The sequence below is a fragment of the Ursus maritimus genome, unplaced genomic scaffold (assembly GCF_017311325.1).
Source record: "Ursus maritimus isolate PB19 unplaced genomic scaffold, ASM1731132v1 scaffold_17, whole genome shotgun sequence".
Lineage (NCBI taxonomy): Eukaryota > Metazoa > Chordata > Mammalia > Carnivora > Ursidae > Ursus > Ursus maritimus.
In genome coordinates, this window is record NW_024424119.1 from 26,569,538 (window position 1) to 26,595,674 (window position 26,137).

At 55.2% G+C, this 26,137-nt stretch overlaps 1 protein-coding gene across 1 annotated transcript; it reads left to right on the forward strand.

The window, feature by feature from the left end:
• The first annotated feature begins 16,027 nt into the window (after positions 1-16,027).
• On the forward strand, positions 16,028-26,079 carry GRHPR (glyoxylate and hydroxypyruvate reductase). The gene is made up of 9 exons (XM_040631613.1): positions 16,028-16,186; positions 17,828-17,958; positions 18,944-19,016; positions 19,548-19,664; positions 20,959-21,047; positions 22,220-22,324; positions 23,052-23,187; positions 24,537-24,667; positions 25,743-26,079. The coding sequence occupies exons 1-9, from the start codon at positions 16,104-16,106 to the stop codon at positions 25,862-25,864; spliced, it is 987 nt and encodes a 328-aa protein (XP_040487547.1). The 5' UTR covers positions 16,028-16,103; the 3' UTR covers positions 25,865-26,079.
• The last annotated feature ends 58 nt before the right edge of the window (positions 26,080-26,137 follow it).

The following is a 26,137-nucleotide window of genomic DNA, read 5'->3' on the forward strand; positions in this document are numbered from 1 at the left end:
CTCAATAAATATTTGTTGAGTGAATTTGTTGAGTGAATACTAGATGGTAGGAAACCACATACTGAAAGCTGAAAGCATGCAAAACAATACTACTTAACATTTGTGGGTAAACACTCAGTGCTGGTTCGGTTTACCCTTGTGACAGAGGTAGGGCGCTGGATCAGGAAGGGATACCGGGAAACTTCAAGTGTCCCCGTAAGGTTTTGTCTTCTAAGCTGGGCAGTGGAGGTGGGAGTGTTTGTTATATGATGATCGACAATTTGTGCATGACAGAAAAAAGTTCACCTTACAACTTTTTTTTTTAGTAATAGGAACAACAGCACCTGCAGTGGGTCTTAGGGTTTCTAAGGGTTTTCCCGCATGATCTCATGGGTCAAGAATGCAGAAGGGGCTTCCTATAAAGCAGCTCAGAGCAGGGTGGGGCCTGGGAGGGGGGGGGTTCTTCCCGATCTGCCTAGGGGGAAACCCCCACCAGAGTCAGAGGAGGGGCAGCCCAGGGGCCGCTGCTCCTGGATGACAGTGGGCAGGGTACGTGAGAACGGGGCCTTGCCTTGCACTGTCCTCACCTGGGAGTTGGGGACTGCCCCAGCAAAGGGGGCCTCGCTTCCTCTCCCCCCCCCCACCCCGAGCCTGGAGGCTTGCTGTGGGTGTCCCTGTGAGAGGACACTCATCTGAGGCAGCACCGGGTTCCGCATTAGGAAACCCAGGAGTTGTCCCTGCTCTGAATCTGGATCGCTGGGGCTTCTCCCTGCTCAGTCTCGTCTCCTCCCCAGGATAATGGGAGAATAAATAACGACCCTGTTTTGTATCCTTCCCTCAGGGCTGTTGTTAGGATCCAATACTGAGCAAAGAAAACTGTCCTCCCAGCCAGAGAGACCAGAGTCTCAGTGCAGTTTCACATTTTCTCCTTTGATATGAAACCTTTGGACGTAAACATCATCCTGATATTACATAGTCTTCAAAATGACCATTTTTATTGGCTGAAGAGTCATTAAGGACTCAAGTGTATTTACTAACTCATCCCTCTACTGTTCTAAGTTGAGTGTGTTTACCGTTTTCCTGCACTAGAATCAACCCTGCAATTAACATCCTTACGCGCTTAAAGTTTTGCTTTGCTTTTTTGGGGGAATTATTTCATTAGGAAAAATTCCAGAGGAAATAACTAGTCGAAGTGTATAAATGGCCTTTATGGTACTTGATAGGTTTTGTCAAAGTGCTGTTTCCCAAGTGGGGGGTCCTGGGGACATGGAGGTGGGTGCAGGACCACCGTGTCTTATGCCAAGAAGGGTCCCCTCCTGCCGCGGGGGAATTCAGAGTGCGCCAAACGCAGGGCTAATCCTGACAGAAGATGAGAGGAGACATTTATTTTTGTTTGCCGCTTTGAAAAATACCCTACTTGGCAATATTGTAAATTCGGTTTACAGCTCCCTTAATTGGACAGCTTTGAAATTATTTGTTTCTCGACATACATTTTTGAAGGTGGGAGAATTCAGACAAAATGAGCCTTTATTAATATTTAACATTTCATAAAGTATTTACCTTGCACATTTAAAATGCTTACGAAAGGCTCCCATGCCGGGCTAGTTTTGCCACATCATCTCTGCCATTCGGACACTTTTAATTGTTTTTCTTCCCCCCTAAACAAATGAGTGTTGTTCCAACTATCGAGGCTGCAGCAAGCCGCGAGACCATCTGTATGGCTGGAAGGGAGAGCAGTGTGACGTCGGTATCTCTGTGGGAACCAGCTCACAGCCGTATGCTGCACTTACTAGAAATCTGCTTTCTGCCAGACGCTTTCTTGTGTTATTTCATTTAATCTTTGATTCCATTAGATTGGTACAAGCGCCCCACTTTACCTATAAGGAAACGGAGGTGCAGGTCCTGGGGATATAGTCACTATGCACATAGCAGGTAGGCTCGGAGAACAAAGATGGGACTGGTGTGCAGAGGCAGGAGCCCTGCTCCCAGCTCTGTCCCCGCCTCTAGCTTGTCATTCAGTCCTTCTGGACCTTGTCTTTGCCCAGGGAGAAGCCAAGGGCCCAGGACAGGCTCCGTCATTCGGGTTCCTCCCTGGACCCCTGGGAGGACAGACATTGGCTTGTCTTTCTCTGCACAGAACACGGGGGAATCGCGTTCTCAGGGCTCAGCCAAGCATGGATGGGCCCCGATCAGCTAGCAGTGGGTTGGTACATGCGGTGTTTACAGGGTCTTCATCACTCACTCGGGAGCCCAGAATTCAAATTTGCCCTTTTCTTCATTCTCCGAAGACTTTTTGAGCATGAACTGAACCCTGGCGGTTGCCGGCCTTGCAGCCCAGGAGCCCACCGCTCTCTGCCTCGTGACACCGGCCTGGGCCTCCGGTAAGACACCTCTGCGGCCTCTGACCGCAGTTCCCTCATCTGTAAAATGGGGGTGATAATGACTAGCTGAGTGCATTGTTGTGAGGCTTAAATGAGAAGAAGGGTGGGACGGAGGCCCCACGTAAGGAGCTGCAGGTGTTCTCTGGCTATGACTCGGGTGCACTGGGGAGTTGGGCCTCACACCCACACCCAAAACACGCCGGCAGGGAGAAGGTGTCTGGCTGGGAGGGGACAGGGCAAGCTTTCCCTGAGGCCTGAGGAGGGGGCTGGGAGGGGCCCAGCCTGGCTACTGTTGGTGCAGTTCTGCCGAGTGAGCCGAGCTGCTGCCTGCAGCCAGGACTTCCCTTTAGAAGCTGGACAGGAGGGGCGCCTGTGTGGCTCAGTCGTTAAGCGTCTGCCTTTGGCTCAGGGCATGTTCCCGGGGTCCTGGGATCGAGCCCCACATCAGGCTCCTCTGCTGAGCCTGCTTCTTCCTCTCCCTCTCCCTCTGCTTGTGTTCCCTCTCTCACTGGCTGTCTCTCTCTCTGTGTCAAATAAATAAATAAAATCTTTAAAAAAAAAACAAAAACAAAAAAAAGAAACTGGACAGAAGACCGCCAGCGGGGGAAGCATTGGGCAGACTCCGCACGCCTGGCCCACCTTGGGGAGCTCTGCCCGCCCTTTCTGCCCAATGACAGATGCCCGTCACTCATTCATCTGATAAATATGTATTGAGCATGTGGTACGTGCCAGCACTGCTCTTGGTCCTGGAGATGCGTCCGTGAACCAGCAAATCCCCTGCCCTCAGAGCTTACATCCTGGTGGACAATAGAGAGAAACTGGCCAATAAACAAAAAATAGGCTATATCAGATTAGTGGTGAGCGCTAAAGGGATAAATGAGGCAGGCTGAGGGGCGTAGAGCATGGATGGTGGGGTGCAATCAGGGAAGTCCGTGAAGGCTGCCTGGAGAGTGAGATCTGGAGGGAAGGGAGTTGCAGGCCGGGGTCCAGCACGAGCAGGAGCCCTGAGACCTGACTGGGTCTAAGACAGCGAGGACCCCAGGGAAGTGGGAGAAGAGAGGGAGTGCGGATGGCTGCCTGGAAGAGGCCCCCTGCAGGGCCAGGCAGAAACAGGACCGGTCACGGGCTACTGCAGAGATGATGGCGCTTGGACCAGGGTGGAGGCAGCGGAGGGGAGAAGACGTCGGGTTCTAGGTGTGCACAAAGGTAGAGCCAAGAGAAGTTTTTGCTGAGCCAGACTCTGCCCTCCAAGCCTCTCCTGGGGCTGCTTTCCTTGTGGCCTCACCAAGTGCCACCTGGCAGTCTCCTCATTCCTCAGGTGATTGCAGAAATAAGATTTTAAATGCTTCGCTTTGGGCCCCCCACCCCCCAAATAAAACTGAATGTAATCACTGGAAGAAAACTCCACGCCCAGGGCGCTGCTCCCTCCGGCGGAGGCAGGATTAGATGAGATTCGCAGGACGGGGTTGACTTCCAGTTTAGATGCTTTCCATAAATTAATTACAGAGGCAAAGCCGAGAGGGAGGTCCTGGGGCAGCTCTTCCCTCCTCCGGAACAGTTGGGCTACTGCCTGCGGGCTGGGAGCTGCTGCAACTCCTGATTTCTAGCCGAAGGTTGTGCTCTCAGCCCCTGCGGGTTAAGCATCTTCATCACCAGGGAGAACATGGGAAAACACTGAGGCTTTGGGCTTTCTCCTGAGGACAATGGGGAGCCACGGAAGGCGGCAGGCAGGGAAGGCACAGGGCCAGATTTGCTTTCCAGAGACCCTCTGGCAACTTTAGGAAATGTGATTGGAGGAGGGGAGGCAAGAGGCCAGGAGATCCAGGTGGAGCCTTGGAGGGGAGGAAGGAAGGGAAAAGGAGTCAACTCAAGGGGTAGGAGTTGCCACTAACACATCCACCTCCCTGGGCTGCCCCTAGTCAATCGCGGCTCTGCCCTTTGGGCCCAGACCTAATGCCCAGCTCGTCCAGGCCCTGGCCTCCTCTCCGTGTGCAGCCTGCAGGCAGGCCAGTAGCTCATTTCTGAACAGTTTGAGCTGAATACCATAGTATTCAGCTGTTTGTCCCTCCTCGTCACAGATCAGGGTTTTCAGCCCAAACAGCAGCAGGTGAGAGAGGGACTTCCAGAGGTGGTTTGTGGGACTTTTGCTGAAACAGTTGAGTGACCTTCACGCACAGCCTGTAGGGGGCTGACTCATCCCTCGGAGCTCCGTGCTTCCCCCTTGGCCTGTCTTAAATCAGGGATGGGGTGTTGATGCTTAGCCACATAGATCATGGCAACCTCGGCCTTCCAGGAGTGGACCCGAGCTCGTCCCTCAGGTCCTGCTCAGACCCTTCGGCTCAGCAGAACCTGCCTGTCCTGCTCTACATCCCACGGCGAGGCCGTATCACCTCCTCCTCCAGGAGGCTATACTCAGCCCAGATCTCCTTGGATGGTGCTGACTGACGGTACACGGGAAGTATGGAAGTTCAGCTCCCTGGCCTGAGGTTTCAACAACCCTGAAATGTAACTTACATTCCAGAAACGAACCACTCCACCCAAGCCCTCTGCGGGACTAGGCCAGAAATGGCCCCATTTACCTTCCTCCCATCCGCTGTCCTGTGTCTGTCTGCTTTCCAGGCTCATTCTGGGAACACTTACACAGGATCAGATCCTCGGCTAAGAGCCTGCTCCTGGGAAACTGACTGGAAAAGCTTCCATGCTTTTACTCCTGCTGTTTCCTTTTCTTAGACCATCGCCCTCAGCAGCTTCCTCACAAAGTAGACTCATGCCTTCCAGGTCCCACACAACCTCTCCTCCTGCCGGGAACCTTACAGAGGGACGGCCCTGCCATGAGGTCCTGAGGTGCCTGATGGCCGGCCCAGGCTCCAGGGAGATGGCCCCCTCTCCTTGGGTCCACCCGGTTGAACCCACAGTCTAGTCGGCACATGGAATTACGCCACCCCCAACCCCACAGCCTCCCCAGGCCTCCGTGGCACCATCTGTTTAATGGGGGCACTGGCCTCTGGTCCTGTGCGAGCCCTGTTGTTCAGCCCCAGGGTCTCTGCTCCCCACTCCTGACGCCTTTGCTATAGCTGAGCTCAGCCATCAAGAAAGCTCATTTAAGAATGAACCGCCCTTCCCTGCTCCCAGAACCAATACTCCTGCTGTTACAGCTTGTTACAAAGTCCCAGCCATGCCCTGAGAAGGATTAAGGAAATGGCTCTGGTTTTAAAAAAAAAAAAAAGTCCCCAGAAGAAATAATGCGTTCCCATTGCTAAGGGAGTCCTAGAAATCAACCACAGTGGTCTTCGGGAACTTTTCCTGCTCTGTTGCCACTGAAGCACATTCCTGGCGTCTGCGCACCAGCTGTGGTGGCCGGCCTCTGGGGACAGGCTTCTGCCCGGCAGGCAGAGCAGCGGCCCAGGTGCCAGCCTTTGGATCCACGCGGAGACCTGGGGCAGCACAGCGGCGGGAGGAGCTTTGTTAAAGCCAAATCGTCTGGACAGCAAGAGGGCCAGGCGGGTCACTGTTCTGCCAGGAGCCTGCTGGTGACCCAAGCAGGCCACTGTCCCCTGCTAACATTCTGTTTCCCCATTTGAAGAATGGGGGTGTCCGCTCTTGCAGGGGCGCCCTCACAGAGTACATTTTTCGGACTGTCCACCCCAGCTGGGCACTGGGGCCCCACAAAGGCCTGCTCCGCCCCTTGTATGGCACTGGTGGGGCTCCTGGTTGGTGGGGAAGAGGACGAGGTATGTGGTGAGGGTCAGAGGAGTGGAGTGTGTATAGTGGGGTCGCTAACACAAACCAGAGGCTTACAGCCAGCATCCCAGGCCCTAGGGAGGGGCTCTGGGAGCAAGCAGAAGCTCCAAGAGATGCCCTGAGGCCATGAATGACTTACTCCCTCCAGACGTGACACAAGGAGCCACTGGGTGGGGGGGAGGTGTGGCTTGGGTCAGGGCAGTCATGGGTGTTGTGGTCAAATGCTTTGGTGTCACTGAGTCCTGGGCTTGAGGCCTGGCTCAAACTTGGTGAACTTGGGCAAGCCCTTCTGTCTCTCTGCGTCTGTTTTTTTGAGGACTAGTAACAGTGCCCACGGTCAGGCCTCTGTGGTGGTGAAGATCCCATAGTTTGAAGCCTGACAGAGCTGGGCTCAGTCCTGGGTGGAGGTGGCTCCCCTGTGCACGAGTCCCCAAAGCCAGGGCCCTCTGCTTTCCAGAAGAGCTGGCCCAGGGGCTGAGAAAGGGGCAGGTGACTTTCTGAGCCAGATGTAGGGCTGCAGCAGAGCTGTCTCCTGAAAGCCTGTGGGACAAGTCCTACGAAGCCTCCCTTCCTTCCTCAAAGAGGCCCCAGCCCCCCAGCCTGCAGCACCACACACTCACCCTCTCCCTGGGGCATGCCTCACTGGGAAATGAAATTCAAACACATTCCCCAAAGGCCTGGGTTGGCCAAGGGGGCCCAGCTGGACTCTCTGCTACGCTGGCCAGGCCTCAGGCCCTTTGTATGGTATCATCAGTTTCCAGCCACCAGATGGGAGCCTAGGCAGGGGCCAGGATGGAAACTGCATTGAGCCTTGCTTGGTGCACATCATCAGGGAAGTTCTTTTTCTTCTCTGGGCCTCAGTTTCCATATCTGTATAATGGGTGAGCAAGAGATCTCTGAGGTCCTCTTCCAAGTCATTGTAACTATTGTCCTCTGTGGCCAGAGAGCTGAGGGGGGCACAGACTAGAATCCAGGTCTCCTGCCGCCCAGGCCAGGGGTGTCTAGGACCACGCAGGTGAGCAGAGGGAGACTTCTGGGTGATGTGCTGTCAGGCCCTGAGACTGTGAAGAGGAGCAAACATCTGTGGTGTTTGAACCCTGGCCCCTGGCTTCCTGCATGCACCCCATCAACATGCACCCCCCTCCAAGCATGAGCCAGGAGAAGGCGCGCCACCAGGGAGGAGATAAGCAGATGATCTAAATTCAAACCTGGTTCTGCCCCTTACCAGCTGTGTGACCTTGGGCAAGTCACTTTGCTGATCCATGTCTCAGGTTCCTCATCTGTAAAATGGGTGTCCTAAAATCTGCCTTATTGGCCTTTGTAGGGATTAAATGAATTTGTGTGCAGGAAGTGCCTGGCACGGATCAAACACTCACTAAGAGGAAGCCCCCTTTCCTTGGGGCCTCTTCCCCTCCTCCTATTTCATCACCTGTCTCATTGCCCATCTCAGCTGCTTCAGCTTCTCTTCCCTTTTGCCAGATGCCCATGCTTTCAAGCCTCCTGGCCTTCGGTCACGGGGTCTGTTCTGCCAGGAATGCCATTGCTCCCTCTCTCATTCCTACCATCCCAAATCTTATTGCCTTCACTGTTCAGCTCAAATGCCATCTCCTCCAGGAGGGCTCTCCTCCTGTGCCAGCAGACAAGAACACAGATAATATGGACACCAGAAGGGGCTACTCTTTGCCCACAGTGGCCTCTACCTTACGCCGGGGTCAGAATCAAACCCGCAGAGCCTTTTTCTCCCCCACCCCGCAGTACACAAAAGTGCCCACTAGGTGGTGATAAAAAGACGACGTCCCAGCGGGGAAGAGCAAGGAGGGAGGCCACTCAGGCACCGCCCGCCCGCATCATTTATTCATTCCCTCAACAAATGTTTTCTGAGCACGTGGCATGAGGAAGACCGCCGAAGACAGTGGCAAAGGCCCTGCTCTCAAGAAGCTTATGCTCTAATGGCAGGAGGTAAGAGCAAAAACACAGCAAATAAGGAAAGGAAGCAAGAAAACCATAGGACAGAGGTGAAGGTTGCACAGAAGATGCTGGGGGCCAACTGTGTTCATACCCGAGTGAGCATTTCTTCATTGAACAGCAGGATCTGTCATCAGAGTGTCACTTAGGATCTCAGAGAACGGCTGAGCTGGAAGTTTCCCTAGCCTCTTGCTACTCAAAGTGCGCTCCGTGGACCAGCAGCAGCAGCAGGTGGGAGCTTATAGGAAATGCAGAGTCTCAGGTCTCACCCATGTCTACTGAATTAGAATCTGCATTTTAATAAGATCCCCCAGGTAATCCGTGTGCATGCACACCAAAGTGAGAAGCTCTGATCCAGTCCAGAGCTGTAGGGGCGACCCACAGCCGTGGGCCAAATCTGGCTGCCTACTCTCATGCAAAAAGGATCTTGTTAAAGAAAAAAATCCAAGGACACCTGACTGGCTCATTTGGAAGAGGATTCAAGCCTTGATCTCAGGGTCCTGAGTTCAAGTCCCATGTTTTCATGTAGAGATTACTTAAAATAATTTTTTTTGAGATTTTATTTATTTGTCAGAGAGAGCACAAGTAGGGGGAGAGGCAGGCAGAGGGAGAAGCAGACTCCCCTGCTGAGCAGGGAGCCTGATGCAGGGCTCCATCCCAGGACCCCAGGATCATGACCTGAGCTGAAGGCAGATGCTTAACCGACTGAGCCCCCAGGCACCCCTAAAATAAATAATTTTTTTTAAAAATCCGAAGAATAATACTTTATGATGCATGAAAATTACACGTAATTCAAATTTCAAAATCCATATGTAAAGTTATATCAGAACACATCCACGCACACTCATTTATATTGTCTGTGGCTGCTCTCAGGGTACACTGGCAAAGCTAAATGGTGCAGCAGAGACCACAGGGCCCACAAAGCCTAAAATATATACCGCTAGGCTCTTGGCAGAAAAATTTCCCGATCCCTGCTCTACTGCATCCGCTCAGATGAGAAATCGGGGCTTAGAGAGAAGCAGGGTCTTGTCGAGGCCTCATAGGAGCTGCTCACACGTGCATACGCCATTCAAGGCCCTGTTTGCAGAGCCTCTGGTTTGGGCAGTTGAACTGCCTTCACCTTTTCTCTGTTTGGAGTGATAGCCTTGTCTAAGATTTATGATGTACTCGAGACATTTCAATGAGATTTCCATTTCAAATGAAGCCAGTTTGAAGTCTAGAATGAGATGTGGGTACCCATAGGAGAACCGGGTTCCTTTTACTAGAGTGTGCATGACTGATATTAGGCTTTTTCGTGAGAAAGTGGGGCCCCTGGGTTCCTGAAGGGAGGCGAGGGTTTCAGGGGGGTCAGTGCAGGGAACAGGAAGGAGTCTTTCCTGCACCTCGCCCACCCACAAAGTGAGGGGTTCCGGGACTCTGTGGGGTGCTCTGAAGCTTTGAGCTGGGCTGGCAGCTAAGTACCTATCTCAAGTCACCAAGTACTTCCCTGCTATCTCCATTATGAGTCTGGGGGTCTTGGTGCTGGCAGGCGTGCTGGCACTGAGGGCGGGGGGCAGAAAACACAGAGGTCAAGGCCTGGGCTGTGGCCTGGGCTGAGGGATGCAGCTCAGAGCGGCGCCCCCTGCTCAGCCCTGTCTATGGTGGCCACCATCCCCAGGCTCGAGAGTAATCAATACTTAGGTTTAAATATCAGCTCAGCCACTTACTAGCTGTGAGACCTTGGGCAAGTTTCTTAACCTTTCTGGGCCTCAGTTTCCTCATCTGCAAAATGGGAATACTAAGAGCACCCACCACAGAGAGTCGCTGTGAAGACTACATGCAGTGACATGAAGGACAGCCGCAGACACACCGTCGGCACACAGTAAGTGTTAGCTCTAATAACATATTGGATAATATTACCAATCATTTGTTGCATGAACAGCTGGCAGCACATAGCTCTGAATCAGAGATCTGACCAGCATTTATGGGCACCTGCATTGCGCCCCCTACCTGTGGGCCCTTTTCTATATGTTGCCTCTCGCAGCCCTTCACCATGGCCTAGGAGGAAACTCCCAGCCCGCAGCGGCTCCCCAGCAGTTCCATCTTCAGGTGTCTGCAGGATGCATGCCCAGACTGAGGCACTCTATGCCTGAGTGGGTGGGGGAGGGGCTGGGTTGCAAGATCAGCCCTGGGGTGCTGCAGCGGGACCCCAATCCAGGGGACCAAGGCTGGACTCTAGCCAGGGCTGGGAGGAACAGAGGAGAAAAGAGTCAGGCAGGCCCCCAGGACAGCTGGTTGGGGCTCAGGAGGGTTACTAGGTTGGCTCAGGTTCAGGGTTCAAGATTCCAGAAGTTGGAGTGGAGGCACATCTTAGAGATGGGGTAGCCAGATGGCTAGAAAAGATCCCAAGGGCTGAGCAGATCCCTCAGCTAGGCCGACCTAATCCAAGACCCCTGAGTCCTCTACACCCCCTGACCAAGGGCAGGAGGGGTCCAGGGCCTAGAGCAGGGAGGGGGTTGTAGGGGGCAACTGCCATAGCTGTGGGGGGTGAAGCCAGGAAGGCAGGCAGTGCCTGACATGGACATGGGCATGACTTGGGCTCATTATCTTCCTCTGATCAAAGAGGTGAGGGTCAATGTCAATCCCGTTCAGTCAACATTTCCTGTGTACTTCCCAGGCTCTGGCCCTGGGCTCAGGGCACACTGACCACCATGACATCCAGTGATTGGTCCCCTCATTCTGTGGTTTGGAAACCAAGGATCTGTCAGAAGTGCTTTGTCTGATGCCTAATCTGGCTAGTATGTGGTTGAGGCAGATATTCTGAGCCAGCCCTGTTCTCACAAAGCCTCGGAAATGAAACAGGCCGCAAGCACCTAACTCTGCTTGTAAAGGGGCCCTAAGGGGCCTAAGATGATTCCTCACCTATATTAGTGTACTGCCATGTAACAAATAACCACAGAACAACAGCCCATATGACCTCGCATGCGACCAGTCACATAAGACCAGCTACAGAGCTGAACAGAATGGAATATGCAGTTCAGAAATGGCCCCTAATAGACGCAAATTTAGAATACGAGAGTGGGGAAAAGATGGATCGCTTCATTAAGCGTTGAGCAACTTGCTACCTATCTGAAAATAAAGATGGATCAATATTCCAGTAAAAAAAAAAACAAAAACATAAAGGTATCAGGCCTAGAAAGCATGAGATACAGTTAAAAGTCAAAACTAAACTAAACTAAACCCAGTATGAAAAAGATTCCCTGCAGGGCGCCTGGGTGGCTCAGTCAGTTAAGCGTCTGCCTTCGGCTCAGGTCCTGATCCCAGGGTCCTGGGATCGAGCTCCAAGTAGGGCTCCCTGCTCAGTGGGGAGGCTGCTTCTCCCTCTGCCTGAGGCTCCCCCTGCTTGTAGTCTCTCTCTCTCTCTCTCGCTCTATCTCAAATAAATAAAATCTTTAAAATAAATAACTAAATTACAATAAGCATCATTTTAAAAAATAACACACTGGAGAAACAGGTGCTTTCATACATTACTGGTAGAATATGTCGAACAACTGTGAAAAGCATTTTATCAGAATCCGTCAAACTTTCTAGTGCGTATATTTTCTGACCAGCAATTTTGCTTCTAGGAGTTTATCCTACAGCGGCATTTACACCTGCGCACAATGACATCTGCCAAAGGCTCTTCACTGGGGCACCGTCATAGTAAAAGATGGGGAAACAATCTAAATGTCCTTTAATAGGGAATTGTCCATAGTTTATGGTTCACTCCTACAGTGCAATACTCTGCATCCATAAAAAGAATGACGTGTACTGCTGTGGAATGGTCACCGAGCTACACTGTTCAGTAAAAAACCGGGTGACGCAAAGTGTGTGTACATGCTGGCATTTCCGTGAAAGGATACGCATATTCTGGTAGATGTTAAACCCCACTGGAAAGACGTGACTTCTTTGGGGGAGAGGCTGTGAGTGGAGGGACCAGGGAGAAGAGAAACAATTCCACCTTATACCCTTGTGTGCCTTTGAGAATTTGCATCTTGTGCATTTATGAATCATTCCAAAGTTAAAGAAAACATTCATTTAAAAATAGTGCTTGAACAACTGGCTGGCCATCGAGACCGTTCAGGTGCGCGCCCCCTCAGACCACGTACGCAAAATGTTCCAAATGGATTCAACGGAAACGTGAAATTATATGTTAAAGTGAAATTAGAAAAGCCCGACAAAAACTCCTTTCCGTGCTGTCATTTTGAACTTCTGTGTGCTCTGAGTCTCTGTCTCCTGCCAGAACTAGGGCCCTGCTCTCAGTGGCCCAGCGTCTCCTAAGCTGCCCATTCCATGCTGCTGACTCTGGAACTAGGGCGCCAGCCTCCACCTGCCCCTCCCCTTCGGACCCCACCTCCGTCCCGGGCTCTTCCACCGGAAATGTGGAACATCTCCCTGGCATCCTGAGCTCATTCCTTGCCAGGCTGGACTCGGCCTCCCCAAGCCCTGCACTTCCTCCTAGATATCCATCCAAGTGACAAAGTGACAGCCGTCTCCAGGAGGCCCCCTAAGCCAATACCTTAGTTGTAGCTCCTTGTACCCTTTACCTTCTGTTAGAGACCAAATGTTTGGGTCCCCCCACCCCGTTCATATTTTGAAATCCTCATGCTCAGTGTGATGGTCTTAGGAGCTGAGGCCGTGAGAGTGGGGCCCTCACGAGAGGGATTAGTGTCCTTTTAAGAAAGACCCCAGAGAGCTCCCTTGCCTCTTCCACCCTGTGAGGACACAGCAAGAAGACAGCCGTCTATGAATTAGGAAGTCCTCACCAGACAGCAAGTCTGCCTGTGCCTTGACCTTGAGCTTCCAGCCTCCAGAGCTGTGTTAAATAAATGTTCCAGTGGGCGTGTCTGGGTGGCTCAGCCGTTAAGCATCTGCCTTTGGCTTGGGTCATGATCCCAGGGTGCTGGGATCGAGCCCTGCCTCAGGCTCCCTACTCTGCGGGGGGCCTGCTTCTCCCTCTCCCTCTATCTGCTGCTCCTCCTGCTCGTGCTCTCTCGCTCTATGTCAAATTAAAAAAAAAAGAATCTTTAAAAAAAAAGAACCGTCCAATATATGACATTTCGTTATTGCAGCCCTAGCAGAGTAAGACACCCTGTCCACTCCCACAGGCTTGCACAGTGGTTAAGAGCCTGGATCTGGAGTCAGGGTGCTGGGTCTGGAGTTGGGGTGCTGGGGCTCGAATCCAAGCTCTGCCTCCTTGTAGCTGTATGACCTTAAGCAAATAACTTTGGCACTCTTTTTTTTTTCTTTTTAAGATTTTGTTTTTAAGCAATCTCTACCCAATGTAGGGCTCGAACCCACAACATCGAGACCAAGAGTCGCATGCCCCACTGATCGAGCCAGCCAGGCTCCCCGCACTTCACCATGCTTGCCCTCAGTTTCCTTATCTGTGAAGTGGGCAGAGTAACAGCATGACTCACAGGTTGTAGAGATGTTTAAATTTGTGAGTCACCATGTCCAGTGCCTGGAACTTAGTAAGAGCTCCATCAGTGTTAGCGACTCATTCCATGACCAGTGAACCCCTCTCCAGCTCAGATCTTCTCTCTCCCTACCTCTTCATGCTCCCTCCTCATGGACCCTCAGCTGGCCCTCCCTCCGGCTCACACCTGCTGCCCAGGAGCAGTACTGAGCACAGCTGGGCGCTCTGCCTTAGGGGAGGGGGCCCATTAATGTGTCACGGCCCCTCCCACTCCCGGTGGATAGGCTTACCCAGTGTCCTCACTGGTCCCGGTGCGTGGGAGGAGCTGCATTCAGGTGTCACCATTGAGTAACAGAGTTTGGAGCCACCTGGCTGTGTTGCCCCCCCACCCAGGGCCTTGCTGAAGACAGAAAACACCTCGTTGTGTCAATGTTTGTAGTATTTCAGAAATTGTCCCTGAGGTGGCCCTGCAGCGCAGATAAGCATCTGTGGGTTAGACATTTTTTTTTTTTAAAGATTTTATTTATTTATTCGACAGAGGTAGAGACAGCCAGCGAGAGAGGGAACACAAACAGAGGGAGTGGAAGAGGAAGAAGCAGGCTCATCGCGGAGGAGCCTGATGTGGGGCTCGATCCCATAACGCTGGGATCACGCCCTGAGCCGAAGGCAGACGCTTAACCGCTGTGCCACCCAGGCGCCCCGGGTTAGACATTTATTAATGTGTGACTTAGGGAGATGGCAGGGTGCAGCATTGGCCAGGGGTGCAGATGGCCCAGAGGGCCAGCTCTGGCCTCTCCGGTGACTTGCTGTGTGAACCCAAACTGGGTATGTTACCTCTCCCTGCCTGTCTCTGGTTCCTATCTGGGCCCTGAGGGGGCAGAAATGGATTCAGATAAAACTGGTGGGGAAGAGACTGCCTGGCAGGGCTTTTGTCCTTTGGGTGCTCCCAGCCCCTCCCCCTCATCCTCAGTCGGCTTTCTGCATCTCCATTTCTGACCAACTGGCAGCCTCAGGGCACCAGGGTGCGGGTCTCCTTGGCTGTGTCACCATTTGTCAGGCACGTACTGCACTCCGTGTGTTACATGCTGTGGTGACTGTTCATCCTTTCAACAAACCATGACGCGGGCATTACTATTATCCCCATTTCACAGACGAGGAGACTGAGGCACACAGAAGTTTAATGACTTGCGGTCAGTGGGTGGCAGAGCTGGGATTGAAGCCCATGCACACTGGCTCTGGAGCCTGAGCTCCTCACCTCCCCCCTCCACAGCCTCAGCCCTTGATGAGCACCTACTGTGGCCCAGGGCCCGTGTAGACGTTGCTGGTTTAATCATCACAGTAACTCTGAAAGGTAAGTGTTCCATACCCCATTTTGTAGCTGAAGAACTGAGGCTTAGAAAGATGATGTGGGGGCGCCTGGGTGGCACAGCGGTTAAGCGTCTGCCTTCAGCTCAGGGCGTGATCCCGGCGTTACGGGATCGAGCCCCACGTCAGGCTCCTCCACTATGAGCCTGCTTCTTCCTCTCCCACTCCCCCTGCTTGTGTTCCCTCTCTCGCTGGCTGTCTCTATCTCTGTCAAATAAATAAATAAAATCTTAAAAGAAAAAAAGAAAGATGATGTGAACTGACCAAGAGGACTGCTTGTAAGTGGCAGAGCTGAGGTTCAGACCCAGGTGAATCGGATTGCAAAGCCCGGGTCTACCTGTGACTCCACATGGCCCTATCTAGCACACGACCCTGGCCCTATGTGTGACCTCCCTCCAGCCGGCCAGCAGCTGTCCAGCAAGCCAAGTGGCCCACAACCAATTAAACTCCCCCTACAGCTGTGGGTTTCATATGGGGGAATTGCACCTGATCCTAAAGGGGCCATGCCTGGGTTCAGACTGCCCTGGTGCAGCCTCCTGAGTATATAAGGCGGAGGTCTGGCTCAGAGCCCTGTCTGTGACCAAAGGCCCCTACCGGGAACAGTGTGACCATAATGGAACAGACCTAGCAAGGACGATTAGGGCACTGAGGCCCTGGGAATTAGGATGGTGCCTGACTGCATCTCCCCTCTCCAGACAGAGACACACTCCGACAGCTACAGGCATCCTGACAGCCGTCCACCCACACTCACACAGGACTCTCCTGGATGCCCCTTTACCCACCCCAACTCCAACTCCAGACACACCTGCCAGTCCTTGAGCCTCTGCGGCAGTGAGTGCTCAGAGGGAGGCCCTGGGGACCAAGGTTCAAGCCCCCCCAGAACAAGCCCCAGTTCCATGAGGGCTTGGTCACCTGCACACCCCTTCACGAGGCACACACCTAGGGGCTCCACAGCTACACCCCACAAAAAGTCACACTGTCACTGCCACTCCCTGAACACACACAGTCCCCGCTCCTCGAGGCCCACAGGCTCCCTCTCCCCGCCCCGCCACTCCCCCCTTATCTTTCCCCCTCTCTACCGCCCTCCCCCCACTCCGCTCCTTCCCCGCCCCTGCAGCCTTTGGCTCTCCTGCCCGCCCAGCTCCGGCCCCGCCCCTCCGAGGCCCCGCCCCGCCTCCCGTCGCGTCCCGCTTCCGTCTGGCGGTCCGGGGCAGTGTCCTGCGGCTGCCAGGTGAATGAGGCCGGTGGGAGTCATGAAGGTGTTCGTTACCCGCAGGATCCCCCGCGAGGGCTGGGCCGCGCTCACCCAGGCCGCAGAGTAAGAGCCCCGCACCCTCGCGGCACGCCGAGTCCCCGGGCCGGGGTCAAGGCTGGGGGTGGTGTCGGGGAAGGGGCTGCGGAGCCCGGGCCCTGCCCTGGATCTCCGGCACCCCGCATACGGGGTGACTCAGCGTCTCCAGGCGGGCTGGGGGCGGCCTCCTTACACCCCACTTATTTTTGGTGGGGAGGACCGGAAGGTGCAGGGGCCGGAGGGAGCCGGGATCCTGCGCTTGCGTCTTGGCCGGCCTTGGCAACCTGTGCCCGGCCTGGCCGGTGATAGAGTTTTGGGAGGCTTAAAGAAAGTTCTCTGCGGCCTAGCCTTGTCCAGGCCTGTTGCAGTGACGCCGGGACCCTCAACTCTGCTGGCACGTGCAGTGTGGGTGAAGGGAAAGGCCTGGGGAGAGGGGAGGCCGCCGGTGACGCAAGATGCAGGCTGTTAATCCTTTACTCTAGAGGTCACTTTTGGCAGGGTCAGGGACCTTCGCAGTTACTGGCCTGGTCCCTTTGGACAGTTGCCAGGGGCCTCTCGTGACCCTTAAATTGAAGATTGCATGCCAGTTTTTCAGGTGCTTCACAGACATAAACTCTTAATCCTTGCAACGCTGTGAAGTTGGTGCTATAATTCCCACTTTACAGATGAACAAACGGAGAGGTTAAGTGCCTGGCCCAAAGTCACAGCTGCGGTGTGGCAGAGCTGGGGTTTGAACTCAGCTCGGTCTGACTGCAGCGGGAGCACTGTGTTATCCAGGTCTGCGCTGCCAAGGTCCGGCAGGGAGAAGGTGGAACCCGAGCTCAGAAACCAGTGGCATGCGAAAATGAGATTCGTTTGTTTTGTTCAGTGCAACAAAACCTTTGCTGAGGACCTGCCGGGTTGCACGCACTGAGGAGGAAGGGGGAGGCAGAAGCAGGAACCAGGGTTATGGCAGGGGCTCGTGCAGCTGTAGCACTGAGTGCTGTGCCCATGGAAAGGAGGACGAAGGGTAGCCTGTGCCAGGCGCTTGGTCGGCCAGGCGCTGCAGCAGGGTGTTCTGGGAGGTGCTGGCCGCCTTCCTGTGTCTTGCCATACGTGACGGGGGCACTGAATTAAATGGCAAGGACTGGGAGGCTGGGCAGCACCACTGGGAACACTCACTGTTCTCGAGCTGTGGTGGAAGTGTGCCCTAAGACCCCTCCATGTTGCATTGCTTTGGTCTTGTCCTCCTGGTGGAGTGCAAGTAGGAGTGACTCCCTCGCATGGACTCTCAGAACGGGACAGGCAAGCCTCTGCTGGTGCAGGAACCGCCCACCTCCCCCCACTGGCCATGAGGCCTCCCGGGAGGGTGATAAAGTTCTTCCTTGCTTTGAGCTGAGAGCTGTCCCTGTGCCTTTCTCCTTTTAGTCCAGGCTCTTGTCAGGCCTTGGTGACCTCCACTCTGTGATAGCCCTTTACCCTCAGCCAGCCTCTCGGGACAGTTCTGAGGCTGCCCATGCCTGACCCCGACTCCTCTGCCAGACCCGGGCAACCTGAGGCTGGAGCAAGCAGAAGGCAGTGTTTCTCACTTTGAGAGGGAAGTGCAGTCCCCGGGGGCCTTTGGCAGCCTGGGGGCATCTATGGAGCTCCCCGGCTTCTGATTCTGAGTGGGCTTTCTGCGGTCTTCAGCTGTGAGGTGGAGCACTGGGATTCTGATGAGCCAATCCCTGCCAAGGAGCTGGAGCAAGGTGTGGCGGGGGCCCATGGCCTGCTTTGCCTCCTCTCTGATCGGGTGGACAAGAGGCTCCTGGATGCTGCAGGTGTGTGCACTGGGCAGGGCTGGGGAGGATTCCGAGGGGGTCTTGGCCCCGTAGGGCACCTCAGTCTGCTGCGGCTGGCTCTCCACACGGGGCTGCAGTGACCTGAGTCCTGAAGGCATTCGCTGCTGTACGAGGCCAGAGGGAGCAGTTGTGTGGAGCTCCCTCCGGCACAGGCATTGCTCCTCTCCTGGCTGTGAATCCCTGCAGGGAGGCCCTAGGAGGGCAAAGACCGGTGTGGAGGGAGCGGGTATGAGGGCGAGCACCCGAGTCCCTGGGCCCTCATCTAGCCCTGCCACAGCCTTGCTTTGTGACCTCGAGAAAGGCCCTGTCCCTTCTGGGCTCGTTTGTATCATGTAGGAGGGCCCATCTCAGTGCCAAGCACCAGCAGGCACCCAGGATGTGTTAGCCCCAGCCATGGGTCTCAGCCCTGGGCCAGGGTACATGTCACCCAAGGTTGTTTTGAGGAAAGATTCAGACTTAGAGGCTGCCGGATGAGGAGGGGCCCTCATGAATCAGTGCCGAGCCCATCCATGCCTTGGCCCTGGAGCTTTCTAGTGCCCTGCCCTGTAGAGAGGGTCGCATCTCAGCCGTAGTGTGGGACACATCTCAGTGTGTCCACAGTAGGGCCCCAGGTGCGGTCAAAGGAGACTGGAGGCTTCACTGAGGGAATAGTCCCATGGGTAAGAGTGGAGGCCTGAGTGTCAGAGACCCCCAAGGCGAACCCCAGCTCTGCGACTCGGCAGCTTGTGACTGGGGCCGGCCACTTCACCTCCCTCAGCCACAGAGTCTGCACACGGAGGAGTCAAGTCGGATTGTCGGGTCTGTCAGGTACAGTTGTTCAGGATTCTAGCTGAGGAACAGAGATGTTGGCCTTTCCTCTTATTCTTAGAAAATTATAATAAGCACATGGCCCCATGATGTCCCCAGTGGGGTGGGTTGGAATCCCACGAGGAAAGATACAAACAATGCTTTTTCTGCATAACAGGAGCCAATCTCAAAGTCATCAGCACCATGTCTGTGGGCGTTGACCACTTGGCTTTGGAGGAGATCAAAAAGCGGTAAAAGCAGCTTGCGCTCTGGAAAGGGCCTGGGGTGAGGGCTGACCCCCAGAGCGGGAAAGGGAGCTGAGTATTTATTTGCTCATAACCCCCTCCACCCTTCAGTGAGACTGTGAGGGGGCTGACCATTGATGCGTCCACATGAGCACAGGGCAGTTACGACAGGCCCCGAACAGTCAGAAACTGTGGGTAACTACATCTGGGTAGCACACTTTCCCATTAGCCTGCTTGTTGACCCTCACCACAACTCCTTGAAGTAGGAAAGCCTAGTATTATTATTATTTCCCTCGTTAGATGAGGAGATTCAGAAAGCTCGAGTAGTTATTTGCCCCAGACTTGGGGCATCTTCGTGTCCTTTGCCAAGTGGGAGATAAGCGAACCAGGAAGGAGGGCTGACCGTTCCTGTGTGCTCCTTTACAACTCGGAGCTTCCCAGTGGGCAATGCAAAGAGGGAGCAGAGGAGATGTCCCAGAGGTAGAAATTGATGAAGGTGCCTGAGGCCTGTGTTGCCACCAGATCTTTGCTTCCTAGCGGCATCCGTGTGGGCTACACCCCAGATGTCCTGACAGACGCCACGGCAGAACTCGCCATGTCCCTGTTGCTCACCACCTGTCGCCGTTTGCCAGAAGCCATCGAGGAGGTGAAGAAGTGAGTGAACCCCTGACAGGAAAGTTGGCCCTGCTCAGCAGCTGGTTCCTGAGCCCCCAGGGTCCCCCTGGCCCGGATGTGATCCCTGTCCCCAGGGGTGCCCCATCCAGTGAGCAGGGACTGACTCAGCCAGACTACTGAGGGGCAGGGCAGAGCTGAAGAGAAATGTGGGGAGTCGTGGCTTTGAGGGGAAATCATGAGAGAGGAGGATAGGGAGGGGCGGACCAATCCCGCCTGGTTGGCAAGGAAGTAGGGGCTGGAGTGTGGCTCGGAGGCTCCCCGCGAGAAGCAGCAGGGGGGCCTCCTCTTGAGCACACAGGGGACACAGGTCCACCATCCTTGCTCAGGATGCAGGAATCCCAGCAGCTCGGAAACCCGAAGGTGGTTTCATAAATTTCTTGGTAGCAAAACCCGACTGGAAATAACAGGAGGCTATTTAGGATCTGTATTTTTCTCACTCCGTGTGAATATTCGTGTTTTGCCGCAGATACACTGGTGTTTGGTAACAGGTCCCACTCCAGACGCTGCTGAGGGTGTTATGTAGAATAGAGACCATGCACCAAAGCACCTTTCTAAAATCTGAAATTGAAAAACCTGGTGTGAGGGTTTGGTCAGGGATTTGGGTCTGGCTGTCAGGGTTGGAGAAGGCACTGTGGCTGCGGGGAGGCTGGCAGACTTGCCAGTGCAGGCCCTCGGGGTTCGTGGACTGGGAGCTGGGGCCCCGGGGTGGGGCTGGGGCCGAGGCTGAGGGCAGCACGGGGCGGATGAGACATGGTGCCGCACGTCCCGCTCGCCCTCCTGGTCGGGGAGTCGGCACCCTTCTCAGAGGTGGCTCAAGGCAGGCTCCATCCGTCTGTCCAACCAGGACAATGGGTGGGGCCTATGGCTTTACTTTGTGTTGCTTCCCTGGGGCACTGGGAATACTGGTTTTGGAATCCCAGATCTCAAATTTGCAGCCTGCTGCTCCCACCTCTGCCCTGGCTGGATGTGACCTCAGGCAGGGCACCCTTCCTGGTCTCGGTTTCCCCATCTGCAAAATGGGCTGAGAACCTCTAAGACCCCTCCCAGCCCTCGGAGTCTGTGTCATCCAGTGGCTTTAAAGGAAGAGTCATTCCAGATGCTCACCCACAGCGCTCAGTGGCTCATGCTACGGGCTGGCCTTTGAGCTGGAGAGCAGGGTCTTCTACGCCTTGGACCACAGCTCCTGCCTGGGGGTTCTGGGTCTGTGCGTTCACAGAGAGCGCTCATCTTTGCCCGAGGCCGGGGCTCTCACCCACCCCTCCCCTCCCCACAGTGGTGGCTGGACCTCGTGGAAACCCCTGTGGATGTGTGGCTATGGACTCACGGGGAGCACCGTCGGCATCATCGGGCTGGGGCGCATAGGTGAGGCCCCCACCTTCCTGCTGGCCTGCCCCAGCAACCTTGGCTTCGTCTGAGTCTCTGGTGCCCGGTGTCTGGGTGTGGACCATCCTTTGGAGAGAGTGGCCACCACTGGCTGTTCCCAGTGCACTTTGCATGCAGTAGGGACATCTAAGGGACAGACCCAGCTTCATAAAGACACAGGCAAAAACAAAAAAATAAATGAAAACAGGAGATCCTTAAGAACTTGCTAGGTGACAGAAGCAAGTTGAAGAGAGGACTCTTTATGGTTGCGGCTCCATACAGAACAGATGAGAGCGGCGAAGGCTGGGTTGGGGCCTTGGGGAGGGGCTTCCTGTGGGACAGCTCGTGCTACCCCAGGCCTGCCGGAAGGCATTTGACTCGTAAAGCTTCCACTCAGGAACCAGAGGGTCCAGGGGGCAGAGCATACGTGTGATTCTGCAGACGGGGCGGGGCTGTTTTTCTCCCGGGGGCCCCTGCTTGGAGAAGTCTGGCAGAAAGGCTTGAGCTCAGCCAGGGGGCTGTCCGTGGGTCTCCGGCATCTACCTGGTCCAGAGGTGAGGGTCAGGATGGAGAGGACGGACAGTCTGGCCAGCTAGCAGTGCCTCTCACACCGGGGAGTTGCTTGGAGTAACCCACCAGCTTTGGGGCACGTTCTGATTCTGAAAATCCAGCAACCCAAGCCTGTCTCTGGAGCAGCACATGTGAAAATGTGTTAAAAGATTTGGGGTGAGTTAGCAGTTTGGCCAGGCCACCGAAAAGTCCTAAGAGGTCTTGGGCTGCGTTAATAAAAGCAGAGGGTCCAGAAGGAGGGAGGGGACTGCTTGGTCAGACTGCTGCTGGGATGCCAGGCCCAGTTCTCAGGGACGGTAAACAAATGGCCCTCAGGGTGCCCAGGACTATGTGGGGACAGCATAAGCCGGTCACAGCCACAGAAGAGCTGTGGTGCTGCCTCCAGGTCTCTGAAAGGCTGTCACAGGGCCCCCCAAGGGCAGTGTGGGCTGGTGGGGGGCTGGTTACACTGGGGCAGGACCAATTACAGTTGGAAGTATGCTGATGAAAAGACCTCCCCCACCCCCACCCCCACCCCAGGGGCTCCGTGTCCCTGGAGCTACTGGGTGCTGCTCCTGCCCTCTGAGGGGTTGGGGACAAGCCAGGACTCTCTTTGCCTCCAGGCCAGGCCATTGCTCAGCGTCTGAAGCCATTTGGCATCCAGAGATTTCTGTACACGGGGCGCCAGCCCAGGCCTCAGGAAGCTGCAGAATTCCAGGCAGAGTTTGGTAAGTGAAACCGTGATTTCTGCAGGAGCCCCGTCTGCGCTCGGTGAGAGCGGTCTCTGAATTTCTGTAGCGGCAGCATTTCAGGCAAGTGTATCTGAGCCTGTGGCGTCCCTCAGGTACTAGCTAAGCCACCTGCCCCTGGATGCAGGGGCCCAGCTGGAGAGCACAGCGATGTACCCAGGCCACACGGTGAGTTCTCTTCATGCCCAAGAGCTCTCCAGGCTTCCTCTCTCAGAGTTCCTTGTCACCACTGTCCATGCCTGGGCAGAGCAGCGGGGATGGTGACAGAAGTAAGGAACTGCTGGGAGCCTTGACTCCCAGTTTCCCTAATAAACTGGTGAGCACTGTCCCCCAGCCTTGTGTCCGTGGATCAGCCCCCTAGCAAGGTGCACGGTGTCCTGAGCAGAGGGCAGCTGGATTTTAGCCATTCCTCACCCCCTTGGCACATTGGGCCCTGAAGGTGGTGACCTTGAACATCCTGCCCCTCTCTGGCCTTAGTTTCCCCATCTGTGAGACCAGGGGGCTGGATGAATGAGGTAGTACACGAGGACCCCAGGAGCAGCTGTCAACTTTGTACGGTTATCAGAGGTATACAGTAGACATGAAGCCTTCAGGAAGCATCTCAGGAGTTTCCAGCTTGGCAGGAGGAGGCAAGGGTCTGGTCTCCCATCCTTTTGCCATCTCCATCCTGGGACTTGGCGTCTCACGGAGCCCTGCCCTCTCCCAGTGTCCACCGCCAAGCTGGCCGCCGAGTCTGATTTCATCATCGTGGCCTGCTCCTTAACACCTGCAACCAAAGGGCTCTGCAACAAGGACTTCTTCCAGCAGATGAAACACACGGCTGTGTTTGTCAACATCAGCAGGTACGCTGGGGCCGCCCAGGCTCCCTGGGGCACCGAGAACGCCTAGAGAGGGGCTGTCCCTGCCTCTGTGATCCAGGGCTTTCCTGCCGTGGGTTGTCCATGAGACCTTGGGCGGAGCTTACCACTCCCTAAGCCAACCCACCAGTGAGCCCCAGCTCTGAAGTACAGTAAAGGCCACAAGGAGTGCCCCAGGCTGGGGGAGGAGCTGTCAGAGCAGGCCTGGCCTGTCTGGTTCCCAGCAGCTCTGCAAGCCGTTGCTCAGGGCTAGGCCCGTGGCAGAGCTGTTCAGGGAGTGGAGGCGGGATAGCGGGATAGCGGTGAGTTACCAGGTAACCTTGGGCAGAGGGTTGGGTGTGACGATCTTAACAGCCCTTCAGAGGCCGACTTCCCATAACGCTGAGCCTGGGTCTGTCTGTCTGTCTGTCTGTCTGAGTTAGTGACAGCTTGAACCGTGGTGCTTCTGGAAAGAGAGACCCAAACCCAACTTGTCAAGGTTTCTCAGTGTCCCCAGGGTGGCTTCAGGCCCCTGGGCATGTTACAGAGGCAGACCTTCCCTCTCTGCCACTCAAGTCCCTGCCTGGATGGGGCCCTTTGAACCTGCTTAAATCAGTGTGGAGGCAAGTAAAGGCAAAGGAGGGGATTTCATGGGGTCCCCCTCAGGTCTCCAGAGGCCCCTGTAATTATTAATGTTTAGCCACAAAGGAGTGACCCGGATGGGGAGTAAAACGCGCGGGAGCGCAGGGCTCGTGCTGAGACAGCTTCTCAGCTTCCGTGTTTGGAGCACCTGCAGGACCCGGTTCCGGGCGGGGCACGGTGCATTGTTGCCTCCTGCACGAGGATGACTTCGGCATCCGGTCTCGAGCCAGTCATTTCTTTCCTTCAGGGGCTCAGTCACAGGAGGGAGGGCTGCTCACGCACATGGATGTAGTTAGGTGTATCCCAGTGTTCGGCCTGCGCCCAACAGCGTGGTGCCGCGGTTCTCAGCACGTTCTCGGGCAGACCCCCCCGGATGGGGCCCCACACAGATGCAGATCGTGGGCCCTGTTCCCGCACAAGGGGGTTGGTAAGCTCTAATCCTCCCGGCACGCCTGGGAGTTGGGTGTATTCTCCCCGTCTTACAGAGGAAGGTGACGCACTTGCCCAAGGTCCCTCAGCTGGAGTGGTGGGGCTGGGCTTCTCCGCGTACTGTACGGACTTACTGTAGAGAAGCGCTTCTCAGGCTTACACTTTAAAAGTCGAGCCAAGTGTGCCTGGGCCGTGGGGAAATCCAGTCCGTGGGTTGGTCTGCCGTACAGGCGGCCTGGGTGGAGGGAGCTTGGGGGCATCCGTGGCACCACTGTCCTTCCCAGGGGAGATGTGGTGAACCAGGACGACCTGTACCAGGCCTTGGCTAGCGGGCAGATTGCAGCTGCTGGACTGGATGTGACGACCCCGGAACCGCTGCCTACAGACCACCCTCTCCTGACCCTGAAGAACTGTGGTGAGAACTGCGGTTTCACATGCAGTTGCTGGGCCCGCGGGAGTTAAGAGGTGGCCCAGGGGTGCCGGGTGCAAAGCTACCGTGAGCAGTACCGAGCACAGGGGGACACCCCTGGGACCGTACGTGTTGATGCTGTTAGTGACGCTGGCACACCGCAATGCAGTGGGGGGCGTCCCAAGCTGCGGGGCCTAGGACTGCACTTTGGGAAGCACTGTCTCAGTGGTTGCTTCTCAGCCTCCCCAGTTACTTCGTACCTGGTTAACAGCTCTTTATGTTAAGTTCTGTCTGTCCAGGTCACTGGTGTGCTTCTGTCTCCAGACTCCTACGTAACTGTAGGGTCTAAGCCAGTCCCTGTCCTTTATGTACATTGTGGGATGGAAACCCACAGAGAAGGTCCTTAGCTGCCTTCCCCACAGGGATTGCCCCCATTATTGTAGCCCTTGGAAACTGCACTGTCCCCACCGTCCATACCAGGCTGAAAGGAGGAACACTGGCTGTCACGTCTGGGCTATCGCCCACAATGGGGAAAACCGTCCATCCCCGCAGTCCTGGCAGCTCAGCTCAGGGCCCTGGATACTGCTTTCGAAAGGCGTCCTTTGGGGACAAGTGACCTTACTTGCTCTGCAGTGGGGCTGGAGGGAGCTGGTCTGTCCGCCGTTGAGTCTTAGAGTTATTTGTGCGGATCGGAAGCCCTGTGGCACCGCTTTCAGGGGCACAGGGGTGGGTGATCAGCACTGAAGCTTCAAGGCTGAACTGGTTCCTGGTTTCACCATCTGACATCTGCAGGGCTGTGTCTGGACAGGCTCCGAGACCCCTTCTGGGCTCGACATCCTTGTATTTAGGATCCGTATCTCTTCCTACCCTTGCATGTGGGTTTCAGTAGCCTCGAGTCCCGATACCGGTCCCCTGACCCTCAGCCCCACAGGAGTGGAGCGCGTAAGGACAGTAGGCAAATCAAAGGGATACTAAGGCAGGTTCTCTTTATTCTTCTCACTGCAGCCCCTGCTCAGGCAAACAGGGCCCACTTGAAGGCTCCTGAAACAGCCTTACCTCCCTCTCCTCCTCCCTTTTCCAGTGATCCTGCCCCACATTGGCAGCGCCACCTATGGAACCCGAAACACCATGTCCTTGTTGGCAGCTAACAACTTGCTGGCCGGCCTGCGAGGGGAGCCGATGCCCAGCGAACTCAAGCTGTAGCCAGACAGGACAAGCTGAGGGTCAGGAGCCCACCGTGCCCCTGCAGCCTGTCAGTGAGCACCGGCTTGATTTGGACCCACAGGACGGGAGCCAAGCAAAAAAGTCTGTTCTGATCCCGCAGAAGGAAGACTGGTGCTGATACACGGGCTTGCCACTTCTGTGGTTGGAAACGTCTGAGCCAAAAGTATGTGATCCTATTAAATAATTCTCTGAGAGACTGTGTGGGCCTGTACCTAGGAGCAGCTAACAAGGGCATCTGGTTACCTTTCTAAA